Raw genomic sequence first — 18,990 nt, 5'->3', positions numbered from 1 at the left:
TCTAAGTTCTAATTACAAAACACAAGCTGATATATTCAAAGATAAATGCTACTTACCAGTATTTGTACAAGCAAAAATATCATAAAGCAATTCATGAGTCACATGTGGACACCTAGTTAGATTCAGTTTCCATCTCTGGTAAAAATCTAAAATATGTATACTAAAACACCTTTCAGTGAGAAACTTAACAGATCTCAGATGGAGGGAAAAGTCACACTCTGAAATTTTGTTGGAGAATTCAATATAAAACACACAGGAGTGTTTTTTAATAAAGGCACATAATTTAAACAGATCTGTTGCAACAATTAACCTATTACTTCTAATTTAGGCCCTTGGCTAACAATCTTTTTCCTTTGGATTCCTCTTCATTCATTCCTCCTCTGCATCTCTCTCTCTTTCTACCTCATATTTTCATCTTCTAAGTGACAGAGTAAAGAGCTTTCACTTCTAGAAGAGAAACTGTCAAAGGTGTCTCCAGTGAAAGTTTATCAATTTCTGCACCATGCTTCTAGGGTATGTGAACATGGGAAAAGTCAGTGGAAAATACGAAACCGTTCAAGAGTCACTATGTCCGAAGAAATGAGTCAGGGTTCACGGTTGATTTCACAAAAGTAAATGGTATCTTTAAGCTGGTACTAGGTTCTTATGCAAACACTAAGAATTTTTAGATTATTTACTTCTTCATTAACAAAAAAAAAAAGGGTTATATTTCACTTCAGTTTAAGTCAGAGAAAAAGCAAAACTAGAATTCTCTCCTGGTTCTAAGGTTTATGCTGCTGACTGTGCCAGTGACACAGCAAAAGGATAATCTCACCTTAGATAATACCCAGCCATCAAGAAACCCTCTCCTTTACCTGCGCTCAAATACCAAAAATGCTTATTTTATCATTCACAAATGTAAATAATATATGAAATACTGCAGGGGCAGAAGAAACAGCATACAATGAGGATATAAATCCTTGCAACACTTACCTTTTAATGAATTCCTGCCTGAGTTTGGTTAAAATAGAACTTTATCTTCATTCATATATCAAGTTATTAATGTGACAGGAAATAAATCAGAAAAAGTCATGACACTGCTATTTTCAATATAATTGTCCTGTTAACTAAGGAATACCACAGCCTTGAGGAACAATGAATCAACCGGAAGAGAGAGAAAGAAAACCACCTTGAGAGGAAAAGAATTTCACAAAAACAAAACCCCATGAAATAGAAATAGAAATCTAACGAAAGAAAAACAGAACCATCACCAGCACCGCCACCACCACCACCACCACCACCACTTCTCATTAGCCTGCTCTAAAAGGGGGGAGATCACTGCTATATATACAGCTGTCTTGGCAAATATTATTTTGAAGAAAATTTGGAGATAAGCTGACTGGAAATTCTGATAACACTGTTAAGGATTTAGAAGTGAGTAAGTGTAGCTATTCCTACTAATATCAGTCAAAGAAAAGAACTGTGGAGATGACTTTTGGAGATGTCAGACAGGGGAACAACCTAACCTTTGCATTTTGAACCCATAAACCTCTAACTGAGAATTTACTGTTAGGACTTAGCAGGAAAAATGAACCAGTCTAAGAATCTGGATTTCAAGGAAATGGAAATTACATAAGGATGCTTTAATTAACCTAAAATCCACCTTTCAAACATTATCCTGAAATAAACAAGGATTATAAATTTGTGCAATTATTAATATCCCCCACAACAACTACAAGTAGACTTAATTTCAAGTAATATTGCCAAATAACCTCCTACTAAACTTAAACTACAATTAAGCCTTTCCTCCTTAGAAAATAGAACATATCTGCCAAGAGAGCTTAAAGACTAATGAATTAATTTCTTCAAGGCTTGAAGCAAATGAGATCTTTACAAAAATTAAGATGCAAATAAGAGAACAGAAATACAAAATAACACATTTTTTTGCCTAAGCAAAACTGAATAATGAAACAATTATGATGGACTTGGGGTGAGTTAAAATAATAACTTCCAACACCTCAACTTTTTATTTTTACCTGAAGTCGTATTTGCAGCATCTTGGCTCTTGCCATGACGATCTGCTTCTAGCCATTGGTATAAAACTACATAATGTAATAGAAACAAAAAAGCTTTTATGAACAAAGAAATACAAACAAAAAAGCAATAATGACTTTGAAGAATGGAAAATAAGAATTAAAAAAATTAAACAAAAGCAATTAAACATGAGACATTAACATCAACAGAACACAACACCAATAGTATGTAGCTTATAGGCTATTAGTGATAAGAAAGCAAAGAGAATAAGTAATTGCATTTTAATGTAATAAGTGAAATGCCATTTAAACATCTGTAGCAATTATTCATATGGGAAAAGGTGCATGTTCTTTTCTTAATGCTAATTTAAAAAGAAGTATCAGGAGAAAGCTAATGTTTCTATAGCCAGATATAATAAAATATGATAGTAAGACTAAATGACGAACTATGGAAATTGCATCCCAACTTCTGTAAACCTATCAGATTGGCTAAAGTTCAAGAAACTGACTATACAATCTGACAAGTATACAGAGAGACAGAACTCTCATAAATTGCTGCAGGTAATGCAAAAAGGTATAACCCCTTAGGAAAGACAGTTTGGCAGTTTTTATAAGGCTAAACATAGTCCATATGATCCTACAACCCTTGTCTAACCAGTAGAAAAAAGTCAGACAAATTCCAAGAGGAGCAACCTACAATACACCTGGATGAATACTTGTCAAAACTGTCAAGGTCATCAAAAACAAGTAAGGTCTCAGAAACTATCATAGCTGAGAGGAGCCTAAGGAGAGAAGAAAGGTGTAATGTGGTATATTGGATGGGCTCCTCCAACAGAAAAAGGACATTAAGTAAACACCAGGAAATTTGAATAAAGTATAGATTTCAGTTAACAATAATATTGATTCATTAATTGCAACACATGTATGGCACCGCCCTAGGTTATAAATGATAGGGAAAACTATGTGCATGGATGGAGGGGTGTGTGTGAGAACTCTGTATTATCTTCTCAATTTTTCTGTAAATCTAAAACTGTTTCTAAAAATCAAGTCTGTTTAAAAAAATTTTTAAACAAGTCTTTAGAACTTTAAAAAACTGCAAAGTTTAAATTTTAAAAAATGATTTAATGTAAGGACAAAAACATATATTACATCTGATCTTTTAATTATTCTCTCTTTTATAAATTACTAAGCAAACACAAGCTGAAGTTTGCTCAGTAGAGATTCCATTAGTCAACTATCCTCTTAGGTACTTTAACTAAGAAATATCAACTCTTGGGGAAAAGTTTTACTATAATGAGGACACAGGCTATTAAAATATTCACACTTGGGGGTGAAGGGGGAAATTTACGGTAGAGCTCTGTGACTAAATATATACTATGGCGTTTCCTCTTTCTGGGTCAAAAGAATAACAACTACAAAATAGAGAGGGTAGTAGCAGAGTAGAATAGTACTGGACTACTCCAAGCAGCACAAAAATCTCCCTGTTTGGTAAAGCGAGCACGAACTTTACTACTGATACTGAATATCCTTCTTATAAAAATGAGACACAAAGCAGGGAAACTAATCTATTCAATGGTCTGACAATTCTGCCCAGCTCTCATCTAAAGCCTAAATCTGCCCTGATACTCTTGGCTGTGTTCAGAGTATCACTGCCATTATATTTACAAACAGTCCCAATTATTTCATATAGCCATTGTTTCTGGTTTCATTGGCCAAAAATAAAAAAATACGAAAGTTATTTCAGATCATTTTATTCTGACCAGTTATACAGAAAATGGTACATAAGCAAAAATAATGTTAATAGATGTGAGGTTCAATTATTTTATCACTACCTCCAGATCACCAAAATCCAATTAACAATGGTCTAAATAATTGAGAGAACTTCCAGTGAAATAAGTGCATCTGCTTCATGCAAAGCATAATGAGAATCACCATTAGACCAAATTTGGATTTCAGTCTACTTTATAGCATAGATATTTAAAAAGATAATGTATAACTACAAAAGAAATGTGACTAATATTTCACTTAACATACAAAAATGTATACAGGCAGGTCCAGAAGGACTGAGCTCTAACATTTCTTAAACTCTCACAGTTTCTGAAATATGGCATATTATAAAGTGTCTGAGCCTCCTTTCACTTTGTAGATGACGTCAGAATATCAATAATACCTCTTTCCCCTGTGGTTAGGAGCACAAGATCTGACCTTCTGGAAGCTCCACGTTTCCTTTCAACTGGCAATGGGAGCAGGGACACTGCCCCCACTCCAGCCACTGGTAAGGATTTTACTAGTCTGTGCATGACATTGTAAGCAGAGAGAGATCTGTGAATCTCAGAGCTATTTCTCAGGCTGAATGTCCCTGTTATATATTTCTTCACTCATTTCCTCTCTGAACCTTCTCACTCCGAGGGCCCCAGTGAATTCCCTCGCTCATTATCCATTTCCACCACAGCCTATTTCTGAGCAGGGTATTTCTCCATAAAACAAGGCCAAGGCTCCCAATACTTCCCTATGCGCCTATCCCTGAAGGATGTCACTGAAGTCTAGATGTTTTAAAGAAAGTTTGTTGATGGGAACAATGAAAACAGAAGGGAAGCTGAAACAGGTAATCTCTTCCACCCTGTCTTTTTTTTTCATTTTATTCCTTTTCTCTCTAAAGGAAAGTTAAAACATAGACACACACACACACGTGGACACAATATTCACCATCAGTAAATCTTCCTCAGCATGATAACAAAGGTGACAGAAGTAAGTGGAGACACTATGGATGCTACCTGTGATGAAGCCCATGCCGAGGCAAAGAAGGAGGGATGATGTGGTGGTGGCAACTCCTCCTTCTCATGTCTGTCCCCAAAGGTCTCCAGATGTGTTTCCAAAGAGCCAATCTGAACTGGTGTAAGCGGAAGCTGGGAAGGGGAACACCAGGGCAGCAGTGGGACTTCCCTGGTGGCTCAGACAGTAAAGCGTCTGCCTACAATGCAGGAGACCCGGGTTCCATCCCTGGGTCGGGAAGATCGCCTGGAGAAGGAAATGGCAACCCACTCCAGTACTCTTGCCCGGAAAAGCCCATGGATGGAGGAGCCTGGTAGGCTACAGCCCATGGGGTCGCAAAACGTCAGACACAACTGACTTCACTTTCACTTTCACAGGGAAAGAGAAGCAGGCGTGGGTGAGGAGGAGAGGGCACCATCAGGGTGATAAATAAAATAAGGGGGCACTTCTGTGACATTCATAGAGAGACATTTGCTACACATGTGCTGTCTCTACACCACAGTAAGCTGTCCTCTTCAAAGCAGGTCCCCCAGGAGGCTGCATATTCAATATTCATTCTGATGATCCTACAACTAAACACCTCTGAACAGGCAATGTATAAGTAGAGACCTTATGAAGTAGTGACCATCACACAACTAACACTCAGAGCTTACTACAGGCAGGTGTTATTCTAAGTGCTCTACATATATTAACCCATTTTATCATCATAATTACTATATGAAGTGGATCCTATTATCATTCTCATTTTGCTGATGTAGAAACTGGGGCACAAAAAGGTTAAATAACTTGCTCAGGTCAGATAATAAGGAAATTCAAACCTAAGCAGTCTGACTCCAGAGTCTGTGCTCTTAATTCTATGTACGAGGTCATCTCAGGAAAGAGTATTTCTGGCAAAGGAAATAGCAAGTGGACAGTCCCGGTGGTACAAGTGAGCTTGTCCCAGGTGAGCTGCAGTAAGACCAGGACATAGATGCATCTAGTGAGGTGGTAGAAGATGAAGTCAGAGGCACCCAGGAGCCAGATAAAACAGGTGAGAATTGTAAGCAATGGTGAGGATTTCTGATTTTATATTAAGTATCACAGGAAGCCCCTGGAGAAGGAAATGGCAACCCACTCCAGTATTCTTGCCTGAAGAATGCTACAGACAGAGAATTTGGTAGGCTATATAGCCACAGGGTCACAGAGTTGGACACGACTGAAGCAACTTAGCATGCATCATGGGAAATAACTGGAGTGTCTTCCACAGAGAAGTGACTTTGTTTTAAAAATATCCTGGCAGCTGAGAGAACATATTATAGTGGGCAAGAGTAGAAGGAAAATGATCAGTTAGGACCTTCTGCAACAGTCCAGGTAAGAGATGATGGCAGTACAGACTAGAGAGATGGTAAGTGCTAGGGTGGTGAGAAGTGATAAGATTTTAAATATATCCTGAAGGCATAAAATAGATGATTTGCTGATGAATGAGATGTGAGAGAAAGAAGTAGTCAAGAAGGATATTGTGATATCATGAATTTTGGTCTAAGCACCTGGATTAACAGTGTACCTACTTACTCAAAGAAGGAAGACGGAGCTTTTGCTGGGGGGAGGATAGAGGTCAGGGAGCTGGAATGAAGAATTCAGTTTTGGATATGGTAAGTCTGAGAAGCCTACTAGATATCCAAGAGAGACATTTTTGAGTAAGCATTTAGATATATGAATTTAAATTCAAGGGAAAAGTTTAGAAACTCAGGGGTCTACATAAAAAAGACAGTATTTAACATCACAGGGCTGGATAAGGTCACCTAGGAAATGACTGCAGATGGAGACAGAGGCTGAGGTCAGAGCCCCAGGGGACTCAAGCAACATTAAGAGCCTGGGAAGAGGAAAAAGAACTGACTGGCAGAAAGGTAAAAGAGAAAAAGCAGTCAGTAAAATAAGAGAAAACCAGAAGCATCATGGAAGCCAAGTTAAAGAAGGTTGTCAACAACAAGGATGTCACTGTGACCTGGACAAAGAGATTTCTGCGGGGTGTGGGGGTGAAAACCTACCTGGTATGGTTCCAAGAAAGACTGCAAAAGAGAGGAAGTCAAGGCAGAGAGTATAATTAACCCTTGAGGAGTTCTGTTGGAAAGATGATAAGTGATAATACTGGAGGAGAATGTGGGGTTCAGGGAAGGGTTTCAGATTTTGTTTTCTTAAAGACAGGAGAATGTTAACACATTCAAGCAACATTTCCACTGTGCCTACACTGTGGTTCCTCCACACGGAACATACATAATGAAACACCTTTGAGTTCCTCTGCATGCACTGGAGAAGGAAATGCAACCCACTCCAGTGTTCTTGCCTGGGGAATTCCAAGGGCAGGGGAGCCTGGTGGGCTGATGTTTATGCGGTCACGCAGAGTCGAACATGACTGCAGCAGCAGCAGCAGGAACTAAAGCCCCCACCTAGATGCAGAATGGTAACTTCAGGCTGAGCTCCAGAGTCCTGGAACACTGTCCTGTTACCTCACCGCCAATCAATCCAAAGAAAGTCCGCACACAGTGGAAGACAACAAAGACACTGAACCCCTTCCCGAGTAATTCTCCCTTTAAAAAATTTCCTGGTAGAGTAAAATCCCTGGAGCTGGCTTGCTTGTGCCCAAAGTTGCTGGCCTCCTGAATGCAGCAACACTTCCATTCCTACCAGCACCTGTACTGGCTTTCAAGCATTGAGCAGCCAAACCTGAGTTTGATAACATTTATACAGGACACTGAATCCATAAGGGATTGCATCTTTTCTCCCTCTAGCACTCCTTGAAACAATCCCAAATCATTCTCACTGGATAAGCCATGCCAATTATCTTAGCACCAGGGAATAGCTTTCACTGATCCTGAGTTTATGACAGACAGCAGGTGCTCACCAACATCCCTATTCTCCTCTCCTTCCCAACATCCTTGCACCTGGGTGGGGGCCAAAAGACTAGCTCTTGCCAATGAAATGTGAGCAGAAGTGATGTGTATCACTTCCAGCCTGAGGCACACAATCTGTCTTTCTTCTGCGACTCACCAGCTAAATGCAAATGGAAATGAGGCTGTGAAGATGGAAGGTCACACAGGGAAGAAACCTGGGTCGTTGAACGTCTCTGCAAAATAGAGCCTCTCTCCACCTTGGCCTAATAGACTAAACAACGAATGAGAAGTAAGTTTCTATTGTTTTGAGCCACTGATAGTCTATGGTTGTTATTACAGTAGTTAGCTATTTTTATGTTTCTGGATTAGCCTGAGTTTTAACTTGCATTAGTCTTGACCTTCTGACTCTAATGTCAATCCCTGACTATATACCACCTTTGCTTCCTTGGTAATGTTCTACACTGCCTGCTGCTGCTGCTGCTGCTAAGTCGCTTCAGTCGTATCTGACTCTGTGCAACCCCGTAGACGGCAGCCCACCAGGCTCCCCCGTCCCTGGGATTCGCCAGGCAAGAACAATGGAGTGGGTCGCCATTTCCTTCTCCAATGCATCAAAGTGAAAAGCTGCTGTGTTCAAATACATGATGAGTATAGTTCTTCAAATACGGGATAGAATTAGCCCATTTTCTGTGAATGCTCTTTATCTTTCATATACCAATCACTAAGCTACTAATCAAGACCAGAGGTATTAATTCACGATGGGCCTATTAGCCATTTTAAATCTATAAACTCTAAATCCAATCTGCAATCTTGCAGGTACAGGCTGCTGGCCACAAAGAAAATCAAGCAAAACAAGGTAGAGGAGTCTCTGAAAATTCATAGGCCCTACTGAAGAATGTTCATTGATAAAGAAATCTGAATTCTGGTAATCCTAAAAGTTTATCTTGACTAAGAGCTTAATACAGTACATTAACAGCAATCCAGTAAGTTGTTAATTTCTAATAACAGACTCATAATACTGAAGTTTATTCACTGGGAATCAAAAGAGTACACAATACAGCAATTTTGCGTCAAACTCAACCAGAGGTATCCTAATTTAATCCTGGAGTTACTGCAGGTATTAACTCTCCAAGGGCACAGTTCCCAATAAGACTGCCCTGATTTCAGAAGTTCCCCAGGCCACCTGCACTGCTCACAGACTGGATATACATCTTGAAGTTCCCACAAATCCCTCAGATTTGGCAATTAATAACCAAAATCACTGCAGATGGTAACTCCAACCACAAAATTAAAAGATGTTTGCTCTTTGGAAGGAAAGCTATGACAAACCTAGGCAGCATATTAAAAAGTGGAGACATCATTTTGCCAACAAAGGTCTGTATAGTCAAAGCTATGGTTTATCCAGCAGTCATGCACAAATGTGAGAGCTGGACTATAAAGAAGGCTGAGCATCAAAGAACTGATGCTTTCAAAGTGTGATACTAGAGAAGACTCTTAAAGAGTCCCTTGGACAGCAAGGAGATCAAACCAGTCAATCCTAAAGGAAATCCACCCTGAATATTCATTGGAAGGACTTATGCTGAAGCTGAAGCTCCAATACTTTGGCCACCTGATGCAAAGAGCCAACTCATTGGAAAAGCCTGATGCTGGGAAAGATTAAAGGCAAAAGGAGAAGAGGGTGGCAGAGGATCAGAGAGTTAAGACAGTATCACTGACTCAATGGACATGAATTTGAGCAAACTCCAGAAGACAGTGAAGGACAGAGGAGCCTGGCATGCTGCCATCCACGGGGTCACAAAGGGTCAGATACAACTTAGCGACTGAACAGCAACAACTCACAGAAATCATGAAAGCACTACACTTATGATTACAGTTTTATTTTAAGGCATAGAAATCAGAGGGACTAGACAAATGAAGATATACACAGGTTGAGATCAGAGAAGAACTTTCATGCCCTCTCCTTGTGGAATCAGGGTGTGTCACACTACTACTCCCAACAATGTGTTCATCAACCAGGAAGCCCCACTAAGCTTTGGTGTCTAAAGTTTTTATTAGGGCACCATTACATAGGCATGACTTGTTATATCACAGCCATGTTACTGACACTCAATCTCTAACCTCCTCCCCTCTGCTAGGTTGGTTCTGTGACCAAGCCCTACCTGAAGTTATCTAGGAGCCCATTAGTAGTTGCTTCATTAGGATAACACTCCTGTTACCAGGAAATCCTCAGGGTTCTGGAAGTTTTGCTCCAGGAACTCGGGACAAAGACCAGGTAAATTCTTATTAGGCACTGTGCCTCCTACCACCAAGCATAGAATATAACAGTATATTATTTACCTGTAAAAAATATTAACAATGAAACCAGGTTCTATGGTCCTCTGCTAAAGATGAAATAACAAACCGTTCTGATCCTAACCCATGCTTGTCATAATATCCCTTTTGCAATAAAATTGTGAAACAAGAAAAAAAAACTTTAAAAAGCCATTGAAATAGTACAACTGATATCATGAAACTCTCTAAGAGGAAAAGGTCCGTAATTATTAGGTTAATAATCAAATAAGTGTCATGTGTTCACTGCTGCTGCTGCTGCTAAGCCACTTCAGTCGTGTCCGATTCTGTGCAACCCCATAGACGGCAGCCCACCAGGCTCCCCTGTCCCTGGGATTCTCCAGGCAAGAACACTGGAGTGGGTCGCCATTTCCTTCTCCAATGCATGAAAATGAAAAGGGAAAGTGAAGTCACTCAGTCGTGTCTGACTCTTCGCGACCCCATGGACTGCAGCCCACCAGGCTCCTCCGTCCAGGGGATTTTCCAGGCAAGAGTACTGGAGTGGGTTGCCATTGCCTTCTCCTATGTGTTCACTTGTGTTTAGTACATGATTTTTATTATTTTTATATACAAGTGATTTTCAAATAATAATTATACCCAAGAAAACAAGGTTCTAGTTCTAGTAGTCTAGGGCAAATCACAATTTCTTTGAGCAAAAAATATCCTCATACATAAAATACAGATTATAGTGTTATTAGATATCTATCTGCTGTAAGAATCATTTATCCAAAAAAAGCATTTTAATGTTACTATTCATGCTGCTTTTTATTATACAAAATAAAATGAATCTTCCCCTACTGCTAAAGAACTTGTTCTCTGCTAAAGAGGCTACAAGAGCCACCCTTTGCCTTTAAGAACAAAAGAAAGTCACCCAACGTTAAAATATTTATAGCTGACAAGTAATACTGCAGAGCTAGAGGTCTGAGACATTCAAACTGAACGTTTCCACTGCATGACTCAAAGAAGCACCATCTGCACAGAGCTAAAGCAGACCTTTCCCTCCATTTTCATTCATTACTATACTCACCTACACACACACATTTAGTTTACACAGGAGTAGCAATTAACTGTCACAGGAATACCACTTTATTCCCCCTACACTTTTTAAAAATAAAAAAATTCCTGCATAAGAAATCAACAATGTTCTCTGAAGGAGATATATAAATTATAAGACAGGGAAGGATACATTTGTTTTACTAACGCTACTGCCCCATGGTATGTGAAATTGTTCTAAAATCAGCAAAATCAGGCGAAATAAGTATCAGTAACAGGATTCACTAGGAAGGAGAATATTCCTACAAGAATCAGAGAAGAAGTATTATTCCAACAGTTACCTGAAGCTGCTGGTAGCTAGAATGTTCCGCTGATGTGACCACCTCTGAGTCTCTCTGCATCGGTGTACACACTCACCAAAGGCCTTCCAGGCCTCCACTAATATGCTGAGTGTGAGCTAGAACACTTAGGCTTTAAAATGAACTAACTAAACTCCATGTTTTAAAATGGTACTGAGGTTGAGCACAGACCCAGTGGTCCACATACACTAGGGGTGGGGTGGGGCTGGGGGTCAGAGGGAATGTGACCTATATGATGACTAAGACTTTCCCATTTCTACAAGGGATTGTGATTCCTAAAGCTACTATCTAGTATATTACAAAAGAAGAAAATCAACTTTGGTGGGGAAAAATGTCCTTTCAATCACTTTCTGAAGTTTTCAAAATTAACATGAAACAAAATCCACCAAGAAGGATAAAAATGGGAGAGAGGAGTAGAATTTTCCTCTTCTCTTTAGGAAAAACGGTCTCTTCCTTCCTCTCTCCACCAGAAAAACACAGGAAGAAAACCCTCAAGATGATCTCTAGCCCTGCATTTCAATTCACAAGTCTTACTTCTCATCAAGACTTTCCACTCATCTGTCTCAGTACCGGCAGCCTGAACTTCATTTTCAAAGCTAAACTCTTCTCCCCTAAAGGTTTTCTGCTGTTAACAGTGCCAAATCCATGTAGTTTTCCAATATTACTATCTACTATTCATCTCTGAAGAGGGATGAATTTAACACTAAAAATAATTCTATCAAAAAGGTATCACATTCACTACTTTTATTCTAGTACCTGGCACATAGCTTGGATAGCTGACTGACTAGGAGTCATTCTTAATTTAGATTCTAGATTTCTCCCCTTCCCTCATCTGGACCCCACCCCTTTCCTTCCATATTCAAACAGTCATTAAAATTTATAATCTATGCTTCCTTACTATCCCTCCCAATCAGCCTTTCCTTTCTATTTTCACCGCCACTTTGTTAATTCTGAATCTCAAGCCAGGCTCAGAATACTTACAGTTTCCAAAATTCTAGTCTCCCTGGCACACACTATACACAATTCCCTTGTAATTCCTCCTCCTCCTCCTCCTCTCTCTCTTTCTCTCACTTACTCATTTACTCAACAAACATTTATAGAGCTCTACCAGCCAAGGCACTGTTCTAGCTTTGGCAATACAAAAGCACACAGACTGTATTTTCCAAAGATGGCCACAACAATATCTCCTATCCACATGCTCTTCTGAAACTCCATCAGGAGGTGGAGTCCACGTTCCCTGCTCTTAAAGCTGGAAGGACCTTAAGACTGCCTCAAACATAAGCATACCAGAGAAATGAGGTTATGGCTTCTAAGGCTAAGCCATAAAAAATGCCAGGCATTTCTACCGTATTCTCTTGGGACACATGCCCTTACAGCACAGTCACATGCTGTGGGAAGGAGAGAAACTGAGGGCCCAGCCAACAGTGAGCAACAGCCTGCCAGTCCTGGAAGTGAGCCACCTGCAAGTGTGTCCTCTGGCCCTGTCAGGCCACTCACCTGATGCAGCATGGAGCACAGACAAGGTGGCATCACCATGGGCTGCCCAAATTGCAGATCTGTGAGTAAAGTAAATGACTGTCATTTAGGCAGAGAGTTTTCTATCTGGTCTGTTATGCAACAATAAATAACTCAAACAAACAGTGAACAAAAAGGCAAAAAAAAAAAAAATCCCTTTCCTCACAGAGTTTATATTCTAGGAGGAGATAAACAAAAATAATAAATTTAAATTATACAGTATGTTGAACAAAAAGTGCAACGGAAAGTTAAAGAAAAGAATAGAGTAAGAAGGGCAGTACAGAGCACCAATTGCAGTATTAAATAGGGAGGTCAGGCGGTCTCATTAAGATGATGATGTCTGGGCAGAGACTCAAGTGGAGATAAGTGAATTAATTTTCTCTCTCAGGAAAATCAAAGTGAACTAAGACAACAGTCTCCTGAGTTCAGACCCCTGTCACCCAGAGCCCAGATTCCTGAGATGGCACTTGAGGACCATTGTGATCTAGCCCTAGCCTACATGTTCAGCTCCAGGTTCTGAATCTCCCCACTACACACCTGCACTTAAGTTCAATGACTGGCAGTTCCCTTTAAGTACTGTGGTCTTGTGTCTGGAATGTCTTCTTCCATCTTGATTTTCTATTACGCCCTTAATCAATTATGACAAATTTGGCAACTTAAAACAATATCCACACTTCTTATCAGTTTCTGTGGGTCAGAAGTCTGGGTACAGTGTGGCCCAACAGTTCCTTTGCTCCAGGTCTCACAAGGTCTTTAAGCAAAGAAAAAGTTTTTTCAATATAAACCTTAATTAGAACAGATAAGTTTTATGGTCCAACATCTTTTAAATTCCATGAGCTTAATTTTTGAGTAAATCACTATTGTACAAACATTGTACTAAATATGTATTAGTTGATGTGTTAAAATAAAAACTTTCCTTGATATTAAGGTTCAGGACACTGCATTTTTCTTCTTGGTTGACACATAATATGTAAATATAATTTTTTTTTAAGAAATAGAACTGTTTAGGTTTTGGAACTCTGTTCTCATAATTGCTCTGCATATTGCTATTCACTTAACATACTGCGTTAAAACTGTTCAATCCTATCTCCTTCTTTAGACTTTAATCTATACAACATATCATTCATTCTTACATCCTCAGCAGCTACTTAATACTGTGCCTGGTACATTTGTTCATTAATGTTTGCTGCATAAATGGATAAATGAAAATGAAAATTGTACTTGGATCTGAATCATATACTCCAGAATTTGCAAAACTTAAATAACTGATAGCTGTGAAAATGATTCACTTCCAAACTTTGACTATATAAACTGAAAAGTAATATGAGTAAAGGAATAAAATTAGTCCATTTTATTTCTTTTCTAATTTGTACCAGCTTATACATTAAAATTTGATACCTACCTTATGTCAAACATAAGACATAGGATATTATTATCATATCATATCATATCATTTGCCCATGGTGGTATCACACCACCAGAACTTTATTATTCTTTGTTTTGAACCCAGTACTTCATGGCTAACTTTTTTTTTCAAAGTAAACTTTAGTTTTTGGAATAGTTTTAGATGTACAGAACTGGGAAGACAAGTACAGAGTTCCAATATACCCTCCAACCAGTTTCCCCTATCAGTAAGCATTATGTTATAATTAGTGAAGCAATACTGGCACATTATTATTAACTAAATCTATTCATTTTTCCATCTAGTCAAGGCTATGGTTTTTCCAGTGGTCATGTATGGATGCGAGAGTTGGTCTGTGAAGAAAGCTGAGTGCTGAAGAATTAATGCTTTTGAACTGTGGTGTTGCAGAAGACTCTTGGGAGTCCCCTGGACTCCCAAGGAGATCCAACCAGTCCATTCTGAAAGAGATCAGCCCTGGGATTTCTTTGGAGGGAATGACGCTAAAGCTGAAACTCCAGTACTTTGGCCACCTCATGCGAATACTTGACTCACTGGAAAACACTCTGATGCTGGGAGGGATTGGGGGCAAGGGGAGAAGGGGACGACAGAGGATGAGATGGCTGGATGGCATCACTGACTCAATGGACTGAGTCTGAGTGAACTCCGGGAGTTGGTGATGGACAGGGAGGCCTGGAGTGCTGCGATTCACGGGGTCGCAAAGAGTTGGACAAGACTGAGCGAACTGAACTGAACTGATTCATTTTTCAGGGATTCCCTGAAAAATGAAAACAGACAGTAAAGAATCCACCTGTAATGCAGGAGGCCTCAGTTAAATCCCTAGATCAGGAAGACCCTCTGGAGAAGGGAATGGCTACCCACTCCAGTATTCCTGCCTGGAAAATTCCATGGACAGAGGAGCCCGGTGGGTTACAGTCCATGAGACTGCAAACAGTCAGACATGACTGAGTTACTAAACACTTTCACAGATTATTCAGGTTTTCAGATTTTTTATCTAAGGTCCTTTCTTTGTTCCAGAATCCCATACAGGATACCACATTGCATCATGTCTCTCTAAGCTCTTCTTGGCTGCGACAGTTTCTCATTCTTTCCTTGTTTTAGGTATCAACTGACAGTTTTGAAGAGCAGTTGTCAGGTATTTTGCAGAAAGTCTCTCAAACGGGATTTGCCTGATGTTTCTCTAATGATGAAACTGAGGTTATGGGTTTGGGGAAGAAGACCATGGAGGTAAAGTGCCATTTTCACCACATCATATTAGGAATACACATCACCATGACTCATCACTGGTGATGATCACTTTGATTATCTGAAACAACATTTCTCCATTGTAAAGGTCCTCTATTTTCTTCCTTTCCAACTATAATCTTCAGAAGGAAATCACTGTAAATAGCCCACACTGGAGAAGAGAGTTGTGCTCCATGTCCTTCAAGGAAGAGTATCTACATAAATTATTTGGAATTCTTTTGCAAGGGAGATGTGTCTCTCCTCTTCTATTCATTAACTTATTGGCTCGTTTATTTATATCAGTAAAAACTTGTGGACATTTTATATTTGGGGTCATAACCAACGGGACTTCTATTTTGTTGCTCACATGGCCAATGGGAACTCTTTCATTTGGCTCTTGTGGCCTTTTGACATACTCCTATTTATGTGTTTTATTTATTTTGGTTTTAGCCATTTCCTTAATTTTCAACTCTACGAGATGCTCTAAGCTCATCTTTGTTTCTTGCTCCACTTCAAGAGTTAGCCCTTTCTTCAAGGATCTCTCTTAATCCATTATCTGGGGAATCATATTAGAAATCAAGACTGGGCACTCATTTTTCTACTGGGGTACCACTGCATCTAAGCCCTTTAGAAGTTAACTTGTTTTTATCTACCACTTAAATATTCAGAAATAGGAGATGGTTGGCAATGTTAATTTATAGGTAAAATTTAAACTTCTTCACAACAATATCTAATGCAGGATTTGTTCTTTATAATACTTTCAGCAGTTGCCTCATGTTATGATTGCACTATTCCCCTCTTCTCTAATAACCTATCTCTACATATTCCTCAATTCTTAACCTAGAGGATCAATGGGACTTACAGTTTTTAACATCTCTGTCGAGATCCTCAGAGAAAAGATGCCAAGAATATTTTTATAGACTTATTAACTGATTTTATACAAATTTACAAGTAGTTTTATACAAATGTAGTTGCAAAACAGGTGAAACTCTTAATGCAAGTAATACCCTATGCTGCCCACATATGAACAGATTTTATGAATCTCATCCATCCCAGATGGAGACAAAAATTGAGCATATTCAAGACAAGAAATGAGTATATCCATATTTCTGTGGAATTCTTGTATTTCTCAGAATTTTTTATTTTAGATAGTCTTAAATCTTTCAAATAACAAAAAATGTATTTATTATTATATAGTAGGGCATTTTATTTTTTTTTTAATTTTTTTATGTTTTTACTTTACAATACTGTATTGGTTTTGCCATACATCAACATGAATCTGCCATGGGTGTACATAAGTTCCCACTCCTGAAACCCCTCTCACCTCCCTCCCCATACCATCCCTCTGGGTTATCCCAGTGCACCAGCCCCAAGCATCCTGTATCCTGCATCGAACCTAGACTGGCAATTCGTTTCTTATATGATATTATACATGTTTCAATGCCATTCTCCCAAATCATCCCACCCTCTCCCTCTCCCAGAGTCAAAAAGTCTGCTCTATACATCTGCGTCTTTTTTGCTGTCTCGCATACAGGGTTATCATTACTATCTTTCTAAATTCCATATATATGTGTTTGTATACTGTATTGGTGTTTTTCTTTCTGGCTTACTTCACTCTGTATAATAGGCTCCAGTTTCATCCACCTCATTAGAACTGATTCAAATGTATTCTTTTTGATGGCTGAGTAGTACTCCATTGTGTATATGTACCACAGCTTTCTTATCCATTCATCTGCTGATGGACATCTAGGCTGCTTCCATGTCCTGGCTATTATAAACAGTGCTGCAATGAACATTGGGGTACACGTGTCTCTTTCAATTCTGGTTTTCTTGGTGTGTATGCCCAGCAGTGGGATTGCTGGGTCATAAGGCAGTTCTATTTCCAGTGTTTTAAGGAATCTCCACACTGTTCTCCATAGTGGCTGTACTAGTTTGCATTCCCACCAACAGTGTAAGAGGGTTCCCTTTTCTCCACAACCTCTCCAGCATTTATTGCTTGTAGACTTTTGGATCGCAGCCATTCTGACTGGTGTGAAATGGTACCTCATTGTGGTCTTGATTTGCATTTCTCTGATAATGAGTGATGGTGAACATCTTTTCATGTGTTTGTTAGCCATCTGTATGTCTTCTTTGGAGAAATGTCTATTTAGTTCTTTGGCCCATTTTTTGATTGGGTCATTTACTTTTCTGGAATTGAGCTGCTTTAGTTGCTTGTATATTTTTGAGATTAGTTGACTGTCAGTTCCTTCATTTGCTATTATTTTCTATAGGAGGGCATTTTAAAGAAAAAAAAATTTCTATTTCCTAGCAATCTCTTCACTACGCTCTTTCAGCAACACTCAAGGTAAATTACTATTAAAACTTATTCATCTTATCCCATTTCCTTGTCTATACTGTACAATCATTATTTAACTTCTCATGAACTCTATGATTCAAGTTGTCCAAACCAAAGAGTTTTATAGAGGCCTTCGAGTAGTTTCCACTCTAATATCTTATTTATTTTCTAAAAAGCTTTCCCAGACTTGCCTGGTGATCCAGTGGATAGGAATCCACCTGCCAGTGCAGTGGACATGGGTTCAATCCCCGCTTTGGGAAGACTCCACATGCTCTGAGGCTACAAGTACTGAAAACTGCATGCCCTAGAGCCCATGCTCTACAACAACAGAAGCCACTGTGATGAGAAGCCCATGTGCCATAGCTAGACAGTATCTCCCACTTGTTGCAACTAGAGAAAGCCTGCGCAGAGCAACAAAGACCCAGCACTAAATAATAAATTTAAAAGAAAAATTTCTAAAAAAACTTTCCCATTACATTTCAAGTATCTTTACAATGAGACTTATCAACTTAACAAATGCGATGCTACCTTACGTTATTTTTGGCTTAATTCATAACTGTTACAAAGGTCTACACAATCCTTTTCATAATTAGTAACTTCATGCAACATTTGTTTTACATTGCCACTTTGTTAACATAAAATGGATCATGTAACTTGGTTTATTTACAGAATTGTCATGTTTGGTCATTTAGATGTAAACTATAAATTTTTGAAGCAAGTGGGAATTTGAATATAAAATAATGATATATATATATATTTTTTGTGCCTCTGTCTGGGTGAAGTGGGCCCCTTGGTGGGATGCTATGGCAGGTGAGAGTCCACGCCTGCAGACCAGGCTTTCCTTCCATCCCCAGGGAGTGGTGCTGGCTGAGTCAGGCTTTTCCTCCTCGTCACAGCCAGGCGTCTGAATTGAGGCAGGGGCACTGGTGCACCTGTGTTTTGTGGCGTGATGTGTGGTCTCCTAGCTCCCATTTGACCGACTCAGGCCCTCTGGTTCCTGCTTGGGTTTGATCCTAGATATACTTTTTTATTTTGGACTTTCATTATATCTACAGGTTAAAGTGGGGAGATTTTATATCAATACACTCATGAGTTGTCCCCTTCAGAAACAATGTGTATCTCCATTTATTTAAATAATTTTTGCTCTATAGCTGTCTCTCTATAT

General features: G+C 39.2%; 1 protein-coding gene across 2 annotated transcripts in view; it reads right to left on the bottom strand.

Moving 5' to 3' along the window:
• Positions 1-18,990, bottom strand: part of DENND5B (DENN domain containing 5B) — a 218,973-nt gene that overhangs the window by 118,004 nt on the left and 81,979 nt on the right. Inside the window, exon 2 of one of the 2 annotated variants that reach the window (XM_018048342.1) lies at positions 2,016-2,081. The exons of the other annotated variant lie outside the window; for it this stretch is intronic. Coding sequence (XP_017903831.1) covers positions 2,016-2,081 — 66 coding nt within the window. The remainder of the gene's footprint in view (positions 1-2,015; positions 2,082-18,990) is intronic. 2 annotated transcript variants of the gene reach the window in all.

The sequence above is a fragment of the Capra hircus genome, chromosome 5 (genome assembly GCF_001704415.2).
Source record: "Capra hircus breed San Clemente chromosome 5, ASM170441v1, whole genome shotgun sequence".
In the NCBI taxonomy this organism is placed as follows: domain Eukaryota; kingdom Metazoa; phylum Chordata; class Mammalia; order Artiodactyla; family Bovidae; genus Capra; species Capra hircus.
Note: the sequence above shows the minus strand (reverse complement) of the source record. Positions and strands in the feature narration are given on the sequence as shown.